The sequence below is a fragment of the Chelonia mydas genome, chromosome 11 (assembly GCF_015237465.2).
Source record: "Chelonia mydas isolate rCheMyd1 chromosome 11, rCheMyd1.pri.v2, whole genome shotgun sequence".
NCBI lineage: Eukaryota > Metazoa > Chordata > Testudines > Cheloniidae > Chelonia > Chelonia mydas.
The window spans coordinates 27,369,581-27,395,016 of record NC_051251.2 but is presented as its reverse complement, the minus strand read 5'-3'; the positions used below and the strand labels follow the sequence as shown (position 1 = coordinate 27,395,016).

The following is a 25,436-nucleotide window of genomic DNA, read 5'->3' as shown; positions in this document are numbered from 1 at the left end:
AAAAGAGAGAAGCTAGGAAGAAAGAACAACCTGTGATACATACTTAGAGACCAGAGTCTGGGTTATGTGACTTGTGACCTGTCAAAAGGGTCAGGAAGAAAAAGAAAAACTGGAGAGAGAAGCTGTGCTCTCTAGAAATGCAAGTTCTCACTTTTGCATTGAAACTGGCCCAAAAGGATACCTGTGTAGACTGTGGACTTTGGAGTCTACAGTCGTGGAGTTTAAGACTAGCTAAGATATGCATATCATTTTTAAAATCAATTTTTTTCTTTTCTTGCTAAACTTTGCTTTTAATGAAACCAAATGAGTCTTACATAGTTTTTGGGGTAAAATGGACTGTGTTACATTTCTGAAGGGAAAACCGCTTTCTGACTTCTTGTGAGAGGCAATTTGGAGAAAACAGAACCTATCCTGGAGCACTTGGTTGAGACAATATCCTAAGAAGTGGACAATGGATGCAGCCAGCAGAGGCACAAAGAAATCCTGCTGACTATAAAATTTGGCAGGAGCAGGAGACCAAAAGCAAATATTTTTATAATTATAGCTTTAGAATCCTATAATTCAGGATTTAAACTAGTTCCAAGAAGCAAAGTATGCACTTCAGAGTTCTAAATTACGTACAGTGACTGCTGTAGCCCTGTAACTGCAGTCTGGGGACAATGCAGTTCAGTGGTGGGTTTTTTAAACTCGTGAATTCAAACAACAAGCAAATTCTCTCCATTTAGCAAGAAAGACAAAAGCACAAGCAATCTGGGTTGGAGTTCATTTTTAAAAAAAAAGTATGGATATTTATATGCACATTAGACATAGCTCTTGAGCTCACTGTAATTTGCTAATGCAGCCCCCAGTGTGTGTTTTGTTCTTCCATCTAGAAACTAAATAACTAATACTAAGAAACTACAGAAACTTTCTGTGAAAACAGTGTTTCTTTGTGTGGCTCACGGAGTTGTCTGATTTGTAGCCAAAGAACCAGGATTTGGCTCAGACGTAACATTGCATCTCTTAAATTCTATTTACTTCATTGTTTTCTTTCTAGTGGCTGTGCTGGGGCGGCTGGACTAACTCACAGCAGTTCCACACAGTAAGGTTCGGAGACCTTAGTCCCAGGGGAACTGAAACATTCCAAAACTGTTAGGGCATATTTCGTAAGCTTTCCTGTAAATAATGCAAATCAGTATTGACTGTTTAATTCATAACCATTTTGGGGTGAAAAATGGATCCTTCCAATCATGCTCTGTAGTATAGAAGAGAGGTATCTGGCACCTAAGTACAGCTAGATTCTCCCACTCAGATATATTTCTCTCGTCTGGCAAGAATTAAAGTGAAAAAGGATAAATTGAAGATGAATATCAGAAAACTTTACTTCTCCAAAACTGCCCTGGGATCTTTAATTACTGTTGTGATGGGTTTCCCCCAGGTGCCACCTGGAACTAGGGTACCACTGTGCCCTCTAACCCAACAGCCTGAGATCCCTCTCACACTGTGCTGCTGTGACAAGCTGCAGACATGCTCCCAGTTTTACACTTCCACCAGCATACACACAGGCGGGGACACACCCAGCTGTAGTTACATGCAGGCTCTCTGACCAGCCATTGCATGTGAATCAACAATAGAAAGGCTACAGCCAAAATAACTCCCAGCTTTCCAGCCTAGGACCCCAGAACAGAACCATCCTGCCCAAACCAGTCTGAATTTATTATCCAGTTCACCTCCCCCTCAATGTGGAGAACAACATACAACAGTCCCTCTGAGCTAAGATTCCCACACACTTCACTCCAAACTCACTGATTCAGATAAAGCAAAAATAAGTTTATTAACTACAAAAGATAGAGTTTAAGTGATTATAAGTGATAGCAAACAGATCAAAGCAGATTACCTAGTAAATAAACAAAAACACAAGCTAAGCTTAATATACTAGATAGACTGGATATGAATTAGCAGATTTTCACCCTAATTGATGGTACAGGCAGGCTACAGATTTTTAAGGGGCAAGCTGCACTTGCTTTACAGCTTAGAATCCCCAGGTCTTTTATACACAGGCTAGAAATCCCTTTAGCCTGGGTCCAACACTTCCCCCAGTTCAGTCTTTGTTCCCCAGGTGTTTCCAGGAGTCTCCTTGTGTGGGGAGTGAAGAACAACAGATGATGTCACTCTCTGCCTTATATAGCTTTAGCATATGGCAAGAACCCTTTGTTTCAAAACTTGGTTCCCAGACTGGTTTATGGAAAAATACTGACATCCCAAGATGGAGTCCAGAATCATGTGGCCTGGTCACATGTCCTTGCAGTGTTATAGCTGCCATTGCTTACAGGCTGTGCAAAACGCCCACAGGTAGGTTAAGCTATTCCACAGACCATTGTTTTTGCTGATGGGCCATCAGCCACATCCGGCTTCTTCATTGTTGTTCCTGAAAGGCTGGCTGTGGGTGTTTTCCAGAGTAAGCCCATCTGAAATACAGATCCCTAAGCAATTTTCATAACTTCAGATACAAAAATGATACATGCCTACAAACAGGATAATCAGATTCAGCAAATCATAACTTTTTCAATGACACCTCACAATTTATCTTGTACAAAATGCATCATAATTATGCCATAATCCTAACATAATAATATCACTGTGAAGAATATGGGTGCAGTGTTACAACTGTGATCCAGATCCTGAGCTGTGGTCAAGCTGTATTGGGCACAGCTCAGTGGTAGGGGGCAGAAGCTGATTGCAATGGTCCTTTTAAGCACTTATAAGCACCTTTGAGCCCCCGCCCCCCCTGATCCTGGGGCTGTCCAGCAAAAGGAAGGGCCAACACCCATCTGAAATATCTAATATTTCTTTATGTCTTTCCCACCTCTAATTTTTAGATATATCAAGAGGGTTCATCATGCTGAAGAACCGATTCAGCATCAATCCAGGCTTGTCAGGGAAATTTTCAGATTTTCGTAGGTCTTTGTATCTAAGCTACATTTTATCACCTCCTCTCTCTTCCCTTTATCTACGTAAGGTTCTTTCCAGAGTCACACGTAACAGCTCCATTTATAATTTACAAGTTATATTTTCAAAAGAGTGGATTGACTATGCACTACGGGTTAAATCCACTCACTATGCACAGAGCCCAGGTAAACATTTTTTGTGCAGGGAACTACACAGGACTTGGGGGAAAGAATCTACTCCCACCCTATGGGGGGAAGGGGAAGGGGAGAGAGAACATGCAGCCTCTCCCACAGCCACATGCCATGGCCTATAATTCTTGCTGCAACCCAAGCAGGTCACTCTCCCTTGAATGCTCCATTACAATATATGCTAACTACTTACGCTAAAAAATCTCTTTCACCATGCATTTTGCTGTGATGCTGGGAGTACCTTTCCGAGCCCTGAGGAAGAGCTGTGTGTGCATAGGTGCCAATTTTCTTCTTTCTGGGTGGGTGCTCCCCCCTCCAGTTTCTGCCCTGAGGCCCCACCCTCCTCCCGCTGCTTCCCACCCCATTCCCTCCCCCCGCGCCTCCTGCCCACTGGTGCTGCCAAACAGCTTTTTGGTGGGGCCCGCCGAGCAGCTGATCACTGGGTGGCTGGTGGGTGCTGAGCCCTGGAGCACCCATGGAGTTAACGCCTATGTCTGTGTGGATCAAACGTTTGTCTCTCTCACCAACAGAAGCTGGTCCAATAAAAGACACATCACCCACCTTAACTCTCTAATATCCTGGGACCAACAGGGCTACAACTACACTGCATACCTCTTTGCTGTGTGGCAATTAGCTCTGCGTAGCCATGGACCTTCTACTGCATTGCTCCATTCCCAGTCTACTCCCAATCTTAGGGTTTGTGTATACTACAGGTTATGTCAGCGTAATTTATGTTGTTCAGGGGTGTGAATAAGTACCCCCTTCTCCCAAGTGACCTAAGTGCCGGTGTGGACAGTGCTACGTCTGCAGAGCTTCTCCCATTGACAGTATCACCTCTGGCAGAGGTGGTTTTATTATGCCAATGGGAAAGCTCTCTCCTGTCGGCATAGAGCATCTAGAAGCAGTGGCACTTTAGCCACTGGGCCCACATGGCCCATGCCCAGGGCCCTGGCCAATGGGGGGGGCCCCCGAAAAATGGGTGCCCCTGTGCCTCAACCTGCTCTGCCCGCGCGGCACTTCTGCCAGGGAGTGGGGTTGGGGCGCTGGGGCTTGCCCCTCTCCGTCTGCCTGGCGCTCCTGCCAGGGAGTGAGGTCAGGGCACGGGGTCTTGTCCCGCTCCCTGGCAGGAGCGCCGGGTGGGCTGAGGAAGCGCCTGCACCCCGACCCCACTCCCTGGCAGAAGCGCTGGGTAGGGAGAGCAGGTTATGGCGCAGGGGTGCCAATTTTTCCAGGGCCACAGGCCCTGGGCACGGGCCATGTTGGCCCAGTGGCTAATTCGCCACTGCTTCTAGTATAGCTAGTCCTTACTTACATCCTGCAATATGCTAGCGTGGAAAGGGAGCAGGAATCCAGATGGGGGAGAGGTGCTACAAAAGGAACTACCCGAGGGGCGGCAGCATCGGGAAGGATTGTGAAGCGCTGGATCCAGGTGGGTCACAGGCCGAGCTGGGCTGGCAGGAGCTCCGATGCCCGTAACATGGGGGCGCGGTGCCAGCGCAGGGTGAGACCCAGTAGGGCTGGAAACGGGAGCCAGCCCCATAGGGTGCGGCGTCTCCCCGCGGGGCGCCTGTGCACGGTCTGGGTAAAACAGGGGCACCCCGACCAGCGCGGCGGCTTCCCGCTGGAGTTTGTTTCCGGAGCGCGGCACAAGGCTCCCGGGGACAGGGCGGAGAGTCATTCCCCAAGGCGCCGGGGGAGGGAAGCCGCTGCCCCAGGGGTGGGGACGCTGACGGCTGAGAGAGCCCAGCCCCTGCACTCCCCCTGCGCTGGCGCGCTCGGGCTGGGCGGAGGGGAGGCGTCATTGCGGGCAGCCTGCCCCTGGAAACACCTCCCCGGCGCGTCATTGCCGGGAACGGGAGACCAGCTGCAGCCGCTAGTGCAGCTGCCTGCTCGTCGGCGACTCCGCAGGCCCGGGGCTGGAGCGCGCCGGGGGACCCGATCCACGCCCAGCAGCGCCGGTCTGGCCGGCCCCCACCCCTGTAAGTGCAGCCTGGGCACGCCGCGCCGCAGCCGCCGCCTCCCTGGCCCCCGGCCTCCGCTCCGAAAGCGAAACTGAAAGTGAGCGCCCAGTGCGATGGCAGCCGGGAGCAGGTGGGGCGGGATCTGCTGGTGCCTGGGGGACCGGCCAGGGGCCTGCAGCGCCTGCCTCGTCTGGTTTGGGTTCCCTTAAAGAGCTGGGTCTTCATGGGCCCACGTCTAAGGCCAGGGAAGGATGCGAGCGCAAATTCCAAGCTGGCTTCCTAAGGGCGGGTTGTAAAGGCGCACGCACACGGAGGACTGGGTATGATGCTGCCACTCTGAAAAACACCTCTGGGTTATTGACCATACACAGAACACACATGATGGTAAACGATCACTGTCACCAAGGTTTTAAAGAGTAGCACAAGTTACTTTGTCCTTGGGATCAATGGCCCTTTAGGCCCCGTTTTGTTTTGCTATAAAGAGAGTTTGGTGCCTTGTAAAGCGCAAATATAAAGAAAATAACACACATTTTCTTCATTATAAAGTAATCTTGTTTATGTGCTTTACAGAGACTTGGTGGGATAATATGCATGATTGGAATATTGGTATAGAAGGGTACAGCGTGCTCAGGAAGGACAGGCAGGGGAAAAAGGGAGGAGGTGTTGCCTTATATATTAAAAATGTATACACTTGGACTGAGGTTGAGATGGAAATAGGAGACAGACTTTTGGAAGTCTCTGGGGGTAAGGATAAAAGGGGTAAAAAACAAGGGTGATGTCATGGTAGGGATCTACTACAGACCACCGAACCAGGAAGAAGAGGTGGATAAGAATTTTTTAAAAACAACTAACAAAATCATACAAAGCACAAGACTTGGTGGTGATGAGGGACTTCAACTACTCAGACGTCTGTTTGGAAAATAACACAGCAGGGCACAGATTATCCAACAAGTTCTTGGAATGTGTCAGAGACAATTTTTTATTTCAGAAGGCTGAGAAAGCTACTAGGGGAGAGGCTGTTCTAGATTTGATTTTGACAAATAGGGATGACCTAGTTGAGAATTTGAAAGTGCAAGGCAGCTTGCGTGAAAGTGATCATGAAATGGTAGAGTTCACGATTCTAAGGAATGGTAGGAGGGAAAACAGCAAAATAAAGACAATGGAGTTCAAGAAGGCAGAGTTTAGCAAACTCAGGGAGTTGATAGGTAAGATCCCATGGGAAGCAAGTCTAAGGGGAAAAACAATTGAAGGCAGTTGTCATTTTTTCAAAGGGACATTATTAAGGGCACAAGAACAAACTATCCCACCGCATGGGAAAGATAGGAAGTATGGCAAGAAACCACCCTGGCTTAACCAGGAGATCTTCAATGATCTAAAACTCAAAAAAGAGTCCTACAAAAAGTGGAAACTCAGTCAAATTACAAAGGATGAATATATGTAGGGACAAAATTAGAAAGGCCAAGGCACAAAACGAGATCAAACTAGCTAGAGACATAAAGGGTAACAAGAAAACATTCTACAAATACATTAGAAGCAAGAGGAAGACCAAGGACAGGGTAGGCTCATTACTCAATGAGGGGGAAAAAATAATAACAGAAAATGTGGAAATGGCATAGGTGCTTAATGAATTCTGTGTTTCGGTTTTCACCAAGAAGGTTGGTGGTGATTGGATGTCTAACATAATGAATGCCAGTGAAAATGAGGTAGGATCAGAGGCTAAAATAGGGAAAGAACAAGCTAAAAATTACTTAGACAAATTAGATGTCTTCAAGTCACCATGGCCTGATGAAATGCAGACTCAAGGAGCAGACTGAGGAGATATCTGAGCCATTAGCGATTGCCTTTGAAAAGTCATGGAAGATGGGAGAGATTCCAGAAGACTGAAAAATGGCACTATACAGTACAGACCCATTTATGCGCGGATGTTGGGAGTCAAGCCGTCACAACCGCCTGTTAACAGACCACAGGTGAAGAGGGCCATGCTGAAAAAAGTGTCTATGATTCACTTAGAAAAAAATGCCGTTATTTTCTGCTCTTTCTGGCTTGCATTTTTTTTCTTTCTTATGAAATCTGTTATTTGCCGCAGATGAATGATTTTGATATTTTCCATATTTTGCTCCTCCATAAATCTTACAACAATTTCTACAGCACTAAGAACTTCTGTGGGTGAAATTTTGACATTTTCAACGACATCCTCGCCATCACTTTCGCGGTCTGATGTAGCCTTGCAGCCCATTAATATTTCTTCCTCGGACAGAAATTCAGAAGTCGGGCAATCTTCATCCATCTCCAGCCACTCGGTAATGATTTCCGGCGACGTATCCAAACTAAGCCTTTCCTGAGCAAACCCCATGCGCATGGCTTTGTCTATTGTGGGTTTTGCTGAATAGCGCACATGTTTTTGCTTAAGCCCTGCGGCAGAATCGATATTTTGTACAAAGCCAGTCAGTTTAGATTAGTTTTTTAGACATCCTGCGAGAGTCGATTCGGCAATCCCAATATCTTTTGAAATTTTGGCCTGGGTTTCTCCGCTATTTACTCAATCTATTGCAGCTAGTTTTTCTTCTACAGTGTAGGAACGCTGACGCTTGCCCTCTGTCATTATATTAGGCCTACAGTTAAAATTTTCTAATGTAGTAGATGTATTATTATATAACTACTATATATTATATCTCTCTCTAGCATGACAGTGACTAAGAGTGCCTGATACGTCTTTACCAATAGCGGTAAAGACGTACAACACATTTCCGTTCTGCACTTCCTGTCGATTTCTATGTCAGTGAGTTAGTGAGCACCGCTGTAGCGCTACATAGCAAGTTCCTGTACCGCTTGTTAACGAGTCTTGTGTGTTAAATAGGTAGCACTGGGAGGTATGGTGCTACCATGCGTTAAGCGGATTCACGTGTAAACGGGTCTGTACTGTATTTGTCCACCTATAAAAAGGGAAATAAGTCTAACACGGGAAATTACAGACCAGTCAGCTTAACTTCTGTTCCTGGAAAGATAATGAGCAAATAATTAAGCAACCAATTTGCAAACATCTAGAAGATAATAAGGTGATAAGTAACAGTCAGCATGGATTTGTCAGGAACAAACTGTGTCAAACCAACCTGGTAGCTTTCTTTGACAGGGTAACGAGCCTTGTGAATTGGGAGAAAGCAGTAGATGTGGTATATCTTGACTTTAGTAAAGCTTTTGATACTGTTTCGCATGACCTTCTCATAAACAAACTAGGGAAATGCAACCTAGATGGAATTACTATGAGGTGAGTGCAAAACTGGTTGGAAAACTGTTTTGAGAGAGTAGTTATCAGTGGTTCACAGTCATGCTGGAAGGGCATAATGAGTGGGGTCCCCTGGGGATCAGTTCTGGGTCCAATTCTGATCAATATCTTCATCAATGATTTAGATAATGGAGTACAGAGTTCACTTAAGTTTGCCAATCATACCAAACTGGAAGAGGTTGCAAGTGCTTTGGAGGATAGGATTAAAAATTCAAAATGATCTGGACAAACTGGGGAAATAGTCTGAAGTAAATAGCATGAAATTCAATAAGGACAAATACAAAGTACTCCATTTAGGAAGGAACAATCAGTTGCACACGTGCAAAATGGGAAGGAGTACTGTGGAAAGGGATCTACGGGTCATAGTGGACCACAAGCTAAATATGAGTCAACAGTGTAACACTGTTACAAAAAAAGTGAACATCATTCTGGGATCTATTAGCAGGAGTGTTGTAAGCAAGACACAAGAAGTAATTTTTCCGCTCTACTCTGCACTCTGCACTGATTAGGCCTCAACTGGAGTATTATGCCAGTTCTGGGCATCACATTTCAGGAAAGATATGGACAAATTGGAGAAAGTCCTGAGAAGAGCAGCAAAAATGATTAGAGGTCTAGAAAACATGACCTATGAGGGAAGATTGAAAAAATTGGGTTTGTTTAGTCTGGAAAAGAGAAGACTGAGAGGGGATATGATAACTATGTTCAAGTCCATAAAAGGTTGTTACAAGGAGGAGGGAGAAAAATTGTTCTTCTTAACCGCTGAGGATAGGACAAGAAGCAATGGGCTTAAATTGCAGCCAGGGAGGTTTAGGCACTGGAATAAATTGCCTAGGGAAGTTGTGGAATCTCCATCATTGGAGATTTTTAAGAACAGGTTAGACAAACACCTGTCAGGGATGGCCTAGATCAATGATGGACAATCTGCGGCCCATGGGCCACACACAGTCCGTCAGGGTAATCTGCTGGCAGGCTGCAAGACAGTTTGTTTACATTGGCTGTCTTCACGCACGGCTTCCTGCAGCACCCATTGGCCGTGGTTCACCGTTCCCAGCCAATGGGAGCTGCGGGAAGCGGCACGGGCCGCAGGGATGTGCTGGCCGCCACTTTCCGCAGCTCCCATTGGCTGGGAATGGCGAACCGCGGCCACGCCTGCGGGCTGTCAATGTAAACACTGTCTCGCAGCCCACCAGTGGATTATCTTGATGGGCCATTTTACTTAATCCTGCCATGAGTGCAGGGGACTGGACTAGATGACCTCTCGAGGTCCCTTCCAGTCCTATGATTCTTTGATTATTTGGTATGTTACATATAGCAGATTTTTGTGTGGATAATATTATTACTGTTACTTCTTTTGGATGGCACTCGAAGTGTTCTAGGTGCTTTCCAAGCAGAAGCAGTGGTGCTAACTAGTGATTTTATTGCAAGGCTTAGAAAAGTTTTACTTTAAGCCCCACCTCCTAGAGAAAAGTCAATGTGTGAGAATTGCAGCTTTGATTAAAATAAAACCAGAAAATGCCGTGCAAGTTTCTAGCTCTCATGGTTGCAGAGAAAAGCTTGAAAATGTATGCTTGAAAGCTTGGAAGCCAGAAATCACATAAAACTAACCCTTTTTGGGGAAAAAAATCCGATACATTTTAAACCTGCCTCAAGATTTTTTTGGAACATTTGGGGTTGGCAGTACTGCAGAAGGGAAGGTGTGGTCCTGACACAACAAGATAAACACACAAACATTAACATATAACATATAACAAACATATGTGTGTTATAACAAACACCCTGATCCTGCTAGTACACTACTCACATGTAATTAAGCAAGTGCATAAAATATTTGAAAGATAAGGGGACAACTCTGAAAACCATTTGTAGCCCCCCGCCCTACCCTGTCCTGACATCACATGTGCACAAGTGGATTCTTGCTCTTATATGGAACTTCAGTACCTCCAGGATAAACATTTTCCAGTGTGTTCATTACTATGTTTATGATCATCCTAATATTATTGTAATATTAAATATAATAGAATAGGGGTCGGCAACCTATGGCACGCATGCCAAAGACAGCACGCGAGCCGATTTTTAATGGCACGCTGCTGCCTGCTGGGTCCCAGCCGCCGGCCCCGCTCAGCCCGCTGCCGAACCCAGGCTGGGACCCCAGCAGGCAGCAGCGTGCCATTAAAAATCCTGCCCGCCCCAGCCCGCTCTTCTCCGCCCCACCCCTTCCCCGCAGGGGCAGGGTGAAGAAGCTTGGTCCTGCTGACTGCTGCTGCAGGGCAGGCAAGCTCCCTCCTCCCCCACCTCTTCCCCCAGCGTGCTGGGTTCCTGTCCCTCCTCCTCTCCCTCCCTGCCGCCGATCAGCTGATGGCCCTTGCAAGGAGGGGGAGAAGCAGAGCCGCAGCGCACTCGCTGCTCCGGGGAGGAGACAGAGAAGAGGTGGGGGCAGGGCCTTGGGGAAGGGGGGTGGAATCAGGGCATACCCCCTCCAGCCCCCTGCCGTGAGCCGCTCTGGGCAGGGGGCTGGGACCACCCCCACGGCTCTAGCCCACACCCCCAGCCCTCTGCCCTGACTCCTGCACCCCCCTCACACACCCCCAGTCTTGACTCCAGCACCCCCCACACCCTATGCCCTGACTCCTGCACCCCCTCACATGCCCCAAGCCCTCTTCCCTGACTCCTGCACCCCCCTCACACACACCCAGCCCTCTGCCCTGCACCCCCAACACACCCCAGCCTCCTGACCTGACCCCTGCACCCCCCCATGACCCCAGCCTTGACTCCAGCACCCCCACCCTCCATGCCCTGACTCCTGCACCCCCCACATTCTCACCCCCACCCTGAGCACCAAACGGGAGCTCCTGCACCCCCTACATTCCTACCTGCACCCCTTGCACCAAATGGGAGTTGTCCAGGTAAGCACTCCATACCCAAATCTCCTGCCCCAACCCAGAGCCTCATCCCTCATTCTAGCTCCTGGCCAGACCCTACACCCCAACCCCAGCCTGCTCTGTCACCCCCAGCCTGTGCTCAGTGCACTCCCACCCTCAGCTCAGTGCAAAGAGAGAGGAAGAGAATGGGCTAGAACCAGGGAGAAGGTAGGTACCCACTCTATGTGGGCAGGGCCGGGATCCCAGACTGGCAGCGGGCTGAGCAGGGCCGGCAGCTGGGACCCTGGCTGGCAGGAGCCGGTGGACGGAACCCCAGACTGGCAGCGGGCTGAGTGGCAGCGGGCTGAGCCGCTCAGCCCACTGCTGGTCTGGGGTCCCAGCTGCCGGCCCCACTCAGCCCGCTCCCGGTCTGGGGTTCTGGCTGCCAGGCCTTTGCCAGACAAGGTCCCAGCCGCAGGCCCTGCTCAGCCGGCTGCCGGCCTAGGTAAACAGAACCCCTGGCTGGCAGCGGGCTGAGCGGCTGGCATGAAGCTTTTTAAACATTTTGAAAACCTTGTTTACTTTACATACGACAATAGTTTAGTTATATAATATATAGACTTATAGAGAGAGACCTTCTAAAAAACGTTAAAATGTATAACTGGCACGCGAAACCTTAAATTAAAGTGAATAAATGAAGACTCGGCCCACCATGTCTGAAAGGTTGCCGACCCCTGTAATAGAGCACTGGCCTTATAACTCATAATGAAGTATGTTCTTTTTATCTTTGTTTCTATTTTATGAAATAATAAACAATCTTTATACTGAAAAATATCTAATTAACTGTATATTGATCTAAGATCCTATTATTCTGGTAAAATAATTATTTTTCAAATTATCATACTGTATGTGTAATGTAGTGAAATAACCAAGAGATGGTTTTATTCATTTTCTCAGTTTCCTCATCGCTAACATAGAGTTAAGTGCTTTACTTCCCTCATGAGATTGTTGTGATTAGTTAGTTAACATTATTGTGAAAACAAGTCCTGCCACGACAACAAATTGTTTTCTCTAACATTGATTCTTTGATAATATGTACTATAATGTGATATGACATCAGCATAAGTGCCTGCATTCAATGCAATGACAAGTATTATGTGGAATCCTGATCCTAATTGGGGCATCTAGCTGCTACTCCAATACAAATAATACATACAAAAGGAAAGGTCATGATCCATTTTTGTGCAAAAAATTTCCAGTTGACACTAATAAGAATTCCATTCATGGAGCAAATTTCCAATTAATTTGGAATTATTTGGAAATAATTTGGAAATTTCCAATTTCCTCAATTAAGTTAGTTTGTCGTTTTATTGCATTAATATTAATTTCCTCAAGACTAAATCAAACTTCAGTGTAAGCATGAGATGGGTGCAGATTATTTCCGTAAATCCCAGACCTTCAAAGATTTATGCACGTGCTTAACACATGCTTAAGTGTTTGCCATATCAAAGCCTTAAGTTGTGCACTGTAGAAATCTTGGCATGTCTTGCTCTCAGGTTATTATATTATCCTGTATGTTCTACATACTGTGAAAGTGGTGTATTGTTCTATTTCCTCAGGGTTCAATGGATTTAACAAGTGAACTATATTCCTTAAAAGATGATGCTATGGTAAGTATTTTCTGTTGTGCCATGCTGTAAGAATCTGTATTTGAAAAGGAGATCTCTAAATGGAGATGTTTAGCTAATGCTGTAAGACATTTTTCAGTAATAAATAGGCATTCTTTTTTTCTGAACAGTTTCCAATTATAGCCTGTATCTCCTTTCTCTCTCTTTTCCTTTCACAAAAAAAAAAAAAAAAAAAAAAGATAGATGGGACAAAGCACTGGAAAATATTTTCTAGGAAATATTTTGTGGACTATCCAGTTTGGCACGGGAACTGACTCGATTACCTAATAGGTCTTTTCTATGCCTAAATTTTATGATTCACATTCCAGTTTTACGTAATCTTAAGTGAAACAAGAAGGATTTTTCTGCAGGTCTTTCTGGAATTTTTCTCTTTCAGAATATTGCAACCGGAAATAAAATGGAGCAAGAAGGGTTTTCCCTTCATTCCTGGTGCTCAGCCCAGCTACAAGTTTTCTCTGTATGTGAACTTCTGTGTTCTAATTTTTTAATTCTGAAATACTTTTTGAGCCTGTTTTTCCCTCCCTATATTATTCTTGGCAATCTAATCATCTAAGGCCCTGCTCCTGCAAAGATTTATACACCTATAACTAGGCTTGGAGGGATTAGAATTTTGTTGGTAAATGTCGATTTCACTGTTCACACACAAAGTGACAAAAAAATTTCCATCAGTAATAACTGAAATTTACAGATAGGCAAAGTAAGGAAAATACTGCCCAAGTAATGATTTAAACTTTTGTGTTAGGCTTGTTACAACTGGACTAGTGAAATGAATGGTAAAAACAAGTATGATTTGTTGATTGAAGGACGTTTGCTTTGTATATTATGATGTGATGATGACAAATTGTGTTTTAACAATTATAAAGCTTTAACTTTTTGAATCTCAACATATGCTGGCATTAAATAGTTATCTTACTCCTCCATAATTTCCCACAAGTGTGAAAATTTAAATTGATAAAAATGCTTAAAAATAAACATTAATATTATCCATTGAAATTATTTTAAAAAAATCAAATTCTGCCAAGGCTATCTATATAACTCTATATACTGTGAGTAAACCCATTGATCTCAGTTGACCCCAGTGATCTTCGTTCTTTTTGGAAGAACACGGGGCAGCATGCCTCCATGGTGTGTCAGAACTATTTGGATAATTTCCAGCTGGATAATAGTTCCAGTTAGGTCCCCATGTTTAATGACCAAAATCCATTTTCTGAGATTTATATCCTTTCCAACCACAACAGTAGTTCAGTGATTTCTGTCTAACTGTCAAGACTTATTGAAGTGAAAGAGTAAAAATGAGAAACTCGTTGTTATAGTGCATTTGTTATACTCCTGCATGAAAATAATGGGAATATCTAATTCAGCATGTCTCTATCAGATTTGCCTCATCAGCACTTTCTCCCCATCACCCATCTGGACAGGCAGAGTTGCAGAGAAGCAGCAAAAGGCACTCAGTCAAGAACTGGACTATCATGTACACTGATTAACTCATAACTACAGTGGCAAAATATTTCAAACGAGTGCAAAGTGTTATTCTTCTCAGTTTGCTAGTATAGTTTGAACACTGCTGGTATGATTTGTACAGATAATGATTTAACAAGTGAATGTAGTCTGTCTAGCATGACATATCTGGTGATATTATAAAGTGAAAAATAGTACTGTGCATTTTCTTGTCTTTCTAGGATCTGAAAGTTACTGACCATTCTGGCGCACAGACAGATGAGATTGACAATCTTAAAAAAGAACTAGAAAAATGGAAGGTGCGTATGAACCGTACAGCTCTTAGGTTTTCACTGAAGTCAGCAGCAGCAGCATGAATGTGTCCAAAAGAAAAAAATTGCCCAAAGATTGCTTTTAAACCGACTTTACAATGTTTTGTTTGTTCTAATGAAAATATACTAAAGTACTTGTTGTTTTCAATATCAAGGAAAGGCTTGAAAAAGCTGAAAAACAAAAAGATGAGCTCCTTCTTTTGAAACTAAGTGCTGATGAAAAGAGAGACCAGGCACAAGATGAGCTGAGAAAGCTAATGCATTTCGAAGAGGAGCAATATAAGGAAAGCATTATAAGAAAGGAAAACCAGGAGGTAATAAGAGAATTTACCCATAGCTATCAACATTTGGAGAAGAGCTGTAGATGTGTTCCTTGTAGGGTGGAGTACTTTCCCCTTTCAATCCAAACAGCTTCATCAGAACTACATTTTGTAGGGCCAGAATATTTAGCACATCATTTTATACAAAATTCAGAAGTTACATGATAAAAAAAATAAAAAATATCTTGCAGTAATTATTTGAAAGAATGCAGGCAAAGCTAAGACTTTCTACATCATAGGTAAAAAGTGATGGCTAACAGAATTTACCTTCACTTGGTCCAAGGCTCCCCCTGACAGCACAGTCTTACAATTCGCTAAAGTCCACATTGTGTTGAGTTAGGTCATTCAGTTGCTCTATCAAATTACATAAAGAACACTTTAAAACAAAACTTCTTAACACTCCTCATAAAAGCTTAGAGCATCCAGGAGAGTTAGTCATTTCTACATAACTGTAGAGAGCTTGCAACCCGAGAAAGCTTGCAGCTAACATAGCTGCATATAGACACAAACATTTACTTACCAAGGATGGCAAAGTTATCCTCTGCTTCCTTTTAGAATTAGTTGGTAATTGTCCTTGGGGTATGTAATCTAGGCATTTGGAACATGAGTGGTAGGCAGTGAATTCTTCCTAGACTGTCAGGGGCTGATGGTTGTTGCTTATCTGGGAGAGAGATTTGCAATACAGTTTTAGATTTGACCTATCAGCTGTAGCTCAGAGGCTATTACCTCAATATCCCAAGGTATTTTTAATAATGATTGTCATGTAGATGATGTTCAAACCAATAAATGATGGATTTAATTTGTTTTGCTGGTACATTATTAATTTACAGAGAACTTCAGACATAGTAGAATGTAAGTAGCCAAATATATGAAATTCAAGCTCTTTGTCCTCATTTTCATGGCTCTACACAGTTTTGCCTCATTCTACATCTCTGTTGTTACTTCCGCCTTATGTTCCTCCCAGTCCTCTTACTTCACTGTGCCCTTTTTCTTTTTTCTACTCAGCTTTGTGCTTGTAACTACACCTGGAATACCCTGTCCTCCTCCTACAGGTGCTGTCACTGTCCTCTTTCAGATCCCCGCTTAAAACCCTCTATTTCAAGCAATCCTTTCTTTCTCTTATCAATAATCTATATCCTTTGTGCATTGTCATCATTCTGTGTCTTATCTTATTTGGAGCCTAATCCTGAAAACACTTTACACATGTGAGTAACTTTACATATGTATGTACTTCCAGCCAAAGTCAATGGGATTATTCATTGGTAAAGTCACTTAGATGCACAAGCATTTGCAGAATGCTTGTGCATTTGCTCTAAAGCCCAAATCCTCTGCTGTACTCATTCTGCTCTTTGGGATGTCTCAGAGAGCTACTGTGGCTCTCTGATCATGGATTCATAGATTTTAAAGTCAGAAGGCATCTTTATGATCACCTAGTTTGATCTGCACAAGACAGGGCACAGACCCTTACCCTGTAATTTCTACATCAAACCCATAACTTCTGTTTTCAACGGTAGATATTAGAGCAATCTGGGAACTGATGTAAATGCCATGAGCTGATAATGGCACTAAATGAGCCACCCAATAATTCAGGATAACTGGAGCTCATCACTTCTGCCATGTCCCCTTTCTAATCTTGATGTGCTCCCTACGCCGAGCACCGCAAGACAGCTAGCATGGGAGCTGGTTACATTGGCTTTATCCCACTCAGGATTCGCGTACACCTATGAAATCCCCAGCTGTAGAAATGCAGCTGGTTTCTGCTCCCTTTTTACCTCTTGAGTGGCATAAAGGGAGTGGAGAGGGAGGGGGCCAGGAACTGGCCCTCAGTTTCTAAACTCTTCAGGACAGGGAATATAGATTATCTAGGACCCCCTCCTGCACATGAATCATTTAATGCATACAGTTAATTTCATTGAACTAAACAAGGCTGTTCACATGTATAAATTCCTCTTGTGTATATGAAAGTTCAGGGCCTAACTGTGTAAAGTGCAGTGTAAGTTTATGGTGGTATGTAAATGTTTCTGAAATCTTACTTTTCTCATTTAAGTTGAATGGAGCTGTTCCTTGGACAGCAAACTTACCTATTGGATAATAATTTGTACCATTGCTTTAATCTATCTCATAATTGTTCATGCCTTTGATAGTTGCGTGGTTGGTTATTTTTAGCAAAAGATTAAAAATGGAAATTCATTTTCCAATTTGTAGGGCCTACTACTTTTTACTGAAGTCCAGAGTTTGACTCTTCTACATATTATGCATTTTATATATATATATATTTTTGTAATCTGCAGAGAAATCTTACTGTAGTAAAGGAACAAAATATTGAGCTGCAGAGGGAGATTCAGAAGCTCAGAGATGACCTTGCAGCAAAGAGTTCAAAGCTTTCACAGGATTTTCGGGTAATTGCTATTTGAAATATTTACAATATAGCTTTCAAATGGACATATTTTACTTCTGAATTTCTAAACTCTACGGGCTAGATCATCAGTTTTGTAAATCTGTGTAGCTCCATTGAGTTCAGTATGAAATTCAGCTATTGCTTTCCTTCTCATTCTCTATCTGGCAAAGTTAATAAATGCACTTGACGCTGAGGGGAAAAATGGAAATGTGAAACTGGAAGATACAAGAAAGAAAGAAAGATCAGGACAAAATTGAAAGAAAAAGAAAAAAGTGCATAGCATTTTCATGAGTTCATATTTTATTTCTCTGTCAGAAAGGGGAGTCGAAAGAAAAGGGACTTGTCCATTACAGAAAAAAACATGATTGTAACTTAGTTTTCCCAAATTGCATGTAGCCTAATTTTGATCTCACTTATAGCATGCAAATCATTTGAAGTCAGTGGAGTTATATTGGTATACTATGGGTGAGTTCAGAATCAGAACTCTCTTTTGGCTACACTGCTGCAAATGTTATGAAGCACTGTAACATTCATGTTTATTTGGCTAAGTTAGTAACATGCAAGGCAATTTTAGCAGGCCTCCTATTACCAAAGAGCTACAGTCAATACAGCACAAACAGTAACCATAAACTGCTTTGTGATATCTGCTTTTGCACAATGTTTTGTACTTCCTTTGGTGTTAAAAGTTCTACACATCAAAGCTCTGATCCTGCAGGTAGAATCCCTATTTACTTCAACTGGAGTTTTAGTACCTAAGGACAAGTTTGTGCTCAAAGTTTATTGGAGAGGAAAAGTAAAAGCTTACAGACCAAACTCCTTAGGGGGACATAGGATCCAAGGGAGGTTGGGGAATCCCCATCACTGGAAGTTTTTAAGAACAGGATAGACACACACCTGTCAGGGATTGTCTAGGTTTACTTGGTCCTGCTTCAGTCCAGTTACATCAGTGGTGAATTCAGCCCTACTGTATATTAGCCTTAAAAAAAAATACTGCAGAGTGAGGAAAGATGCATACTGTACATTTTTTCAGTTGCTTAATAAATTATTTAAACTTTGTCATTTCCTGTCTTGATCCTACAATATTAGATTAAAAGAGAGATACAGAAAAAGACAATGAAGTTTACTGGGATGAAAAATGCTGAGAGTGATGACACATTTTTGAATACTTGCTGCCTTTTTCACATAGCTGCAAAAATTCCATTCAGATTGCAGCAAAGACAAGCTCTTCTCACTTTTGAAGAGGAGGATGGTATGGTCCATATTTTAATTATAACTAGTAATGTATTTCACGTTAACAGCAAGGGATATGGGGTTAAACAACAATTTATTTGATCAGCAGGAGGGCTTACTAGCTTGGGTTTCCAGGGCTGGAGGGGGAACCTGCTTACAGTGAGTAAGAGCACCAGAATCTGGCTCTCAGCCTAGACGCAAACATTTTCATGGTATCACAAATAAAGTTTAAGAGTAGCAGCCATGTTAGTCTGTATCTGCAAAAAGAACAGGAGTACTTGTGGCACCTTAGAGATTAACAAATGTATTTGAGCATAAGCTTTCGTGGGCTAAAACCCAAATAAAGTTGAAAACAATATTGAGACAATCCCACTTTCTCTACATTCAGAGCCCAGTCACTCAGATGGGTGCACAGAGTTAGACAACTGCACCTTGTGAGAGTAGAATTTTGCCCACTATGTCAGCATCAGCTCTAGTCCAATTAAACTCAGCTGACAGAATACGAACAGTCTACCCTCAGTTACATAGATCCTACCTCACAGAGGGATGAGGCCTGATCTACAGCCCATGGAGATCAGTGCAAGTCTTTCTGCAGATTTCAGTGGGCTTTGGATCAGTCAATGTTATCTTTCACAACATTAATGTACAGACTTATAGTCAATATTAGTAAATCCATGCCAATGATATAGGGCAGTTTTCCCTACATCAGCCTCCTTCAGACACAGCTGTGCCCCATTAAAATGCAGGCAACCCGAGCCTACAGTAGAGTTGGAGGTTGGAACTTAGTTGATCCAGATTTAAATTAAACAGAACAGTTTGTTTGCAAACTAGTAAATAAAATTTCACATAAAGCAAGAGCCTGCCTTATTTCTCAATTAACTCTTAGCTGGAATCAAAATGTTTCATACTGGTAGCGATTTAGCCATAATATCGTATATAGGGATAGCATCTTTCATACTGACAATCCTAAAATACTTTACTAGTGATGCACATTACATAGAGTGGCGAGATTTTAAAAAGGTATTTTAACACGTAACGAAGCAGATAGGTGCCTAGTGGGATTTTCAAAAGTACTTAGGCACCTCACTCCCATTTATTTCACTTTTAGTGATGCTAAAGAGATTTTTGGCTAAGGGCACTAGGGAGTACTTTTCATTAGTGTAAAGCTACCTGAAAATCTTCTTAATTTCCCTTGCAGTTGCCCAGAAACTGATAAGAAGAGGTAAGCATACTGTGAGCCTGGATAATGAAAAGATAGAGTTGAAAGCAATGCCGGTTACACTAGAAACAGGAGTCAAATTTGAGGTAATTGACAGGTCAATATAAAAACTTTTGAGATACTTCAAGAATATGTACCTTTGTTTTCAAAAACTGTATCGAACGGGTACTGTAGCACATAAAGAAAATAAAGTCTGTTTTTTGTTAGCTCCATGTCACAATTTCTGGAGAGAAGATCAATCTTTCTGAAGTACCAGATCTACCAATACCTGATGAGTGGATAAGAGATAAATTAGAACTGAATTTCTACAAATCCAGACAAGGAGGAGGAGAAGTAAAGGATGTGAGATATGACAGAAAGTCTCGCACAGCCATTATTACATTCCTCAAACCTGGAGGTATTTTATACAACATCTTGTTAGCTAAAGTTACAGGGCCTGATTCTCCACTCATCTATATTGTTTTTGCCCTGGTGGAACTGCACGGACTTCAGCTGAATTATTCCTTATTTATTCAACTATAAATGAGAAGAGACTCAGGCCCATAGGTCTTTAAACACAGCTGTGTTTAATCACATTCCTTTTGGATCAAATATGAATTCATACACAGCTTGTAAGCTTTGATATTTGCCCTCACATTACAGTATTCAAAACTTCTTTTGCCTTTGCATTACTGGACTTCATTTTACAGGAAAGAGAAAAGTGGGAAAATATACTTGTCATGTCATGCCATCGAAAGTTACCCAGATTCTCAGCTGGTGTCAATGGGTGAAACTCCACTAAAATCAGTGGATCTGCATTAATTTACATCAGCTGTAGATTTGATCCACAAACTTTAGTGGACAGTTAATTAACATCTGTTTTGTCACAAATGTCAATTCCAATTTCCAAACAGTAAACTTTAAAAAATTGTATATAGTTTCTAACTATATACTAAAATGATTGGTCTTGTTTCGGATGTGCTTAAAAATACACCTTAGATAGTATTAATTTTATTTCTCACTTTTGAATTCTTTGTTCTAGTTGCTGACAACTGTATGAGACGTACAAAGCATCCTTTCTGCATAAATGAAAAGCGCTTTATGCTTTCTATTTCCCCAAGCATAGAAAAGCACTTGGAAAAATTTCAGGTAAATTAATCTTAATGACGCTACATCCTAAAACAGAGCAAACAATCTGTGCTCTGGGAGGGTGGATTGTGAACAGAATCTTCTCCTCAGGTCACGGAGTGTCAGGAAAACTGCTGTAGTTCTCATAGCTGCTGTTTCTCCCTCATTTTAGGTGGGTGTATACAAGAACTTGCTGGTGAATTCCCATTGCTGTAGATCTACCAGCCTGGCCTTAGGCTCCTCTGGGGCACAGGAGCTGTGTGCTTTATAGATTGTGGGGAGTGTTCACTCCTTGTAGAGAGTCCCCCATAGCCTGTTCCTCTGTTGATGATCTTATGACCTACAATATGAGGGTTGTAATTCACTCAGAAATTACAAATGCTTTTTTCATCATATGTCACAGCAGTAACCATGTCGGTCTACAGTCAGGGCAGAGATAAGGTTCCATCAGGTGTTTTATGGCTTAATTGTTCTCATTTAAGTTACACACAATTGATGAATCAGTGTCCATATCATAAAAGCACTACTAAATCTAGCATTAATTTAACCCCTCATTGCCTGTGCTGTGGTTAATGGGTATATTATACCAACATTCCCAATCGACCTAAAAGCACCCACAAAGCTTTTACAAACAGTAAGTCCTCTTTGCAAAACCCCACAGGTCATGTATATCAGTGAATTCTCTGTAAGCTGTTTTTCTCTGCATAAAGTTTTATCCATCTACCTATGAGGTTAGAAATGATTTCTCTATGCCCATATTTACAATATGCACTCCAGTGTGTATTGGCCCAGATGCAAATATCCAGGATTGTTTGTCTTAGTATTGTTCTTTATACCTTTCAACAGTACTTATTCTGTAGGGTCAGTACCTTTCCTCCCACCCCTCCCCTGGGCTTGCATAGGGTATGTTAGTAAGTGTACCAGGTTCCCAGTTCCCTCTGCTGAGGTGTGAGCGTGCATATACACAAACCCCCAGGTTAAATCACTGGTCCTAACCTGGCTAGAGAATGTTTTCTCAACATAACTCTGTCAATAAGGAAAAAAACACAACATGTTATAAACATGGATGCTGCTGTGTCACAGACCTGTCTTAGTGCATGGTGGTTCTTATAGTGTAGATAGATACATGCACACATACACCATCTCAGTTAAAAATGTGCTTTCCAGGTTGCAAGAAATGATATATTTTGAAGTTAATAAGGAATCAGATCCCATGTCTGGCGAAAACTGGTGTATCTGCATTGACTTAAATGGAGCAATGTTGATTTACATCAGTTGAGAATCTGGCTCACTATGTTTCAGTGAAGAGTTTAGGACACATGAGCTAAAGAGGCCAGATCCTGCTTTTACTGAAGTCAGTAGCCTGACTCTATAGAATTCAAACCTCCCAGTGATTTCAGTAGTAGACCAACACCATAGTAGAAATCCTAAAATGAAAGGCAAGCTTGTAGCGATATCTTCACACTGACATTTTAACTGTGCAAACTACCGGTTCCTGAAACTGAACATACAATGTGTGTTTTCCTCCTTACCAGATATTTTCTGGGATTTCCAAGAGGACCATACTGCTGTCAGAAATTCAAGAGGTTGAGGAGGATGAGGAGAGCATGCAGGATATGATAGAAATTCATTTTCAGAAGCCTAGCAATGACGGCGGGGAAATTGAGAACATCAAATATGTAGCAACAGGAACCAAACTAGCCTATTTTGAGGAAGATACTGAGAATGTGGCATGAAGCTTTACCGCTGGGGCTTTCACTTTGCCCAGTGTGACATAGTATAATGGAAAAATGTTGCAGACTTTTAGTCTTTTTAATATCTGTGCTTTTTAATCTTCAAAATTTACACTTGAAAAGAAGAACTGCCTGCCTTTCCTTCCTTTCACCTGCGTGATGACAAGACTCTTAGAGTATGTCTACACAGCCGTTAAACACCTGCTGCTGGCCTGGATCAGCTGACTCAATCTCAGGGGGCTTGGGCTGCAGGGCTGTAAAATTGCGATGTAGATGTTCAGGCTCAGGCTGGAGCCCAGGCTCTGGGACCCCGCAAGGTGGGACAGTCCCAGAGCCTGAACATGTACACTGCAATTTTAAAGCCCCACAACCTGAGTCAGCTGACCCAGCCTAGCCTCTCATATTTAACTGCTGTGTAGACATACCTTCACGGTCTCGAGAGCACAGCTATGTGAAACTCACTGGTTCTGGCTTGTAGAGGTTCCTTGTAAAGTTCAGCAATAAATATTATGCAAAGCGGAGATCTCCGTGCAAAACTCATCTGAAACCTTAGAGTTTGCTTAATGTACGTGGGTCCACCAAACCCCTTAATCCCTCACCAGCACCTGAAACTTGATCAAGGTTGCTTTCTGCAAATCAGATGTGAGTTTTGCATGAATAACAAAACCCAAAACTTGATAGATTTTTCCTAGTTGAGGTTTTTGTTAGGAAAGCTTTACATCACTGCTCAAAAGTAATTTAAAGTGTCTCTCCTTCATACAGTGTATAGCCCAATAGGACTCCAGTCCTGATCAGATCCTTTGGTGCTGCCATAATACAAGCAACTGATAATTATTCTGTAACTTTATAGGACTCTATAATCAAATTAGCTATGGAATGTCAATAATGAAGAAAGTGATATGTAGTTTTTCAAATGTGCTTATGATCAAAAAGGGGAGTGTTCAAAAATGGCACCAGTGTACTCATCAGTTGACATCTGATGGGCTAAGTTGTGCCTTTAAGGAACAGCTCAGAGCTGGTAGCAAATGGCATGGAGGTAATCTTACTCCTGGGGGAATTCTGGGCCACTGCACATGCTCAGAATTCATGTGTCCCACAGAATTTTATTTTTCCCCCACAGAAAATACTTTCTACCCCAAAAGTGCTGCAGTTCTGCCTTTCGCTCACCAGAGGCCACTGTGGCACCAGAACAGCCAACAGCATGAATGCAGCAGGCTGTTCTGGTGCCACAGCGGCCTCTGGTGGACAAAAGGCAGAACTGAAGCACTTCTGGGCAGAATGTATTTTTTGTGGGGGGAAAAAAAATTCTGTGCACGTGCAGTGGCACAGAATTCCCCCAGGAGTAGAAGTTCATCACAGCACCTGGCCCGTGGAGCCAGGTTAGGACAGAGTGGGGCACATGGGGCTGCTGGGGGATCACAGATGGGTTCAGAATGGCTAGTGGGGAGGACAGATGGGGGGGCTAGTGGGCTGTGGAGCTAGGGGGGTGATAGCATTGACCCAGGGGTTGAATGGGAGTGGGGGTGCATAGCCACATGGGGACGGGGGCTGCAGGGACCCATCGGGATGGAGGGATGCGAGGACAGGGACAGATGTGCCTGATTGAATGGGAGAGGCTTGTGATCAGCCAGGGTCTGCATGGGGGAGGCTCCCTAACAATCCTGCCCTCTCCACCCCCCCAAAAAAACAAAAAACTTCTCCCACCCACACCCAACAACCCTTCAGGTTCACTCCAGGCTCCTTCCCGCTCCCTCAGCTCCTCTGTTACTCCTGAAACTCCAGAGCTTTTGCACTGCTTCTGACAGGTGCAGGAAACACAGTTCTGTATTGTAATTTAAATGAATTACTCAAAGTTCTGTATTAATATGCCTAGTAAGGAATCTGTTTATAAAAAAAAAATAATTACCAGAATCTTTATTCTTTTGGTCTGTATTGTTACAGACATTCTTACTGACATATTTTGAAATAAATTACCAAAATAATTGAAACTGGCATTATATTGTATTATTTTGACAAATAAAATATGAAGAATTTTGCAGAATTTTAAAATATTGTGTGCAGAATTTTTAATTTTTTTGGCACAGAATTCTCCCAGGAGTATAATCTGCACTGCTGTTCGCACGTTGATACCTCTTCTGGGGCCTGATCCAACACCTACCGAACTCTTTAGTGAGTTAATATGAGGTCTCTCTCTAGGAAGGATGTATTATTTATGAGAGGTCTTTTTCTTAACTATTTGTATCTACAGTTACACTATTCCTCAGTTATACCCATTATTTTGTCTAATTTAAACACATACAGATACTAGCTAAGAACTCAGGTGGCTCTTAAAACTATGTATAACAGATTATTATTTTGTAACCATACTGGAGCAACCATCTGGTTATGATTGCCTTGTCTGAGGATTTTATTTTGTGTGATCATGGCCATAGCCCTCTTTCTGAGGGCAGCAGTAAATGGATGGAGATGGCCAATTGGAAAAGGGGCATATGGAAGGCAGCACAGATTTAATTCATAGCCCTTGAATCAGGGACAAAAGGCAGAATTTATTGTCTTCATTCACATCTTAAATTATATTAAAAGTTCTTTGAACTGAATTGGGCTTGCAAAGGGAGGGAGTGTCCTCTCTTCCCAAGGGGGGATTTATTGCCTCTCTCTCTTTTTCCTTCTCCACCCTTGTGGCGCTGGAATAATTTGGCAGTCTGTCATGTGGCAGCAGAAAACCTCTAATGTCACTTAACACGGAGGGAGGGG

The 25,436-nt window shown here is 42.9% G+C and overlaps 1 protein-coding gene across 5 annotated transcripts; it reads left to right on the top strand.

The window, feature by feature from the left end:
• Positions 1 to 1,797: 1,797 nt before the first annotated feature.
• NMI (N-myc and STAT interactor) lies at positions 1,798 to 23,614 on the top strand. 5 transcript variants are annotated; one of them, XM_043525513.1, is made up of 12 exons: positions 1,798 to 5,095; positions 7,226 to 7,377; positions 12,838 to 12,888; positions 13,283 to 13,363; positions 14,586 to 14,663; positions 14,831 to 14,989; positions 17,287 to 17,394; positions 18,480 to 18,642; positions 19,822 to 19,928; positions 20,050 to 20,239; positions 20,864 to 20,970; positions 22,485 to 23,614. In XM_043525513.1, the coding sequence occupies exons 1-12, from the start codon at positions 4,594 to 4,596 to the stop codon at positions 22,683 to 22,685; spliced, it is 1,899 nt and encodes a 632-aa protein (XP_043381448.1). In that variant the 5' UTR covers positions 1,798 to 4,593; the 3' UTR covers positions 22,686 to 23,614. The 5 variants fall into 5 exon arrangements, with proteins under 5 accessions (XP_043381448.1, XP_037768574.2, XP_043381449.1 ...); XM_037912646.2 differs by lacking the exon at positions 13,283 to 13,363; XM_043525514.1 differs by lacking the exons at positions 12,838 to 12,888; positions 13,283 to 13,363.
• Positions 23,615 to 25,436: the final 1,822 nt, after the last annotated feature.

Coding starts and splice junctions, on each gene's coding strand:
- NMI (XM_043525513.1), top strand. CDS start 4,594: ATGGGGGCGCGGTGCCAGCGCAGGGTGAGACCCAGTAGGGCTGGAAAC. Junction 7,378..12,837: donor CATCCATCTCCAGCCACTCG/GTAATGATTTCC, acceptor CTATTTCCTCAG/GGTTCAATGGATTTAACAAG. Junction 19,929..20,049: donor AAACAGGAGTCAAATTTGAG/GTAATTGACAGG, acceptor GTTTTTTGTTAG/CTCCATGTCACAATTTCTGG.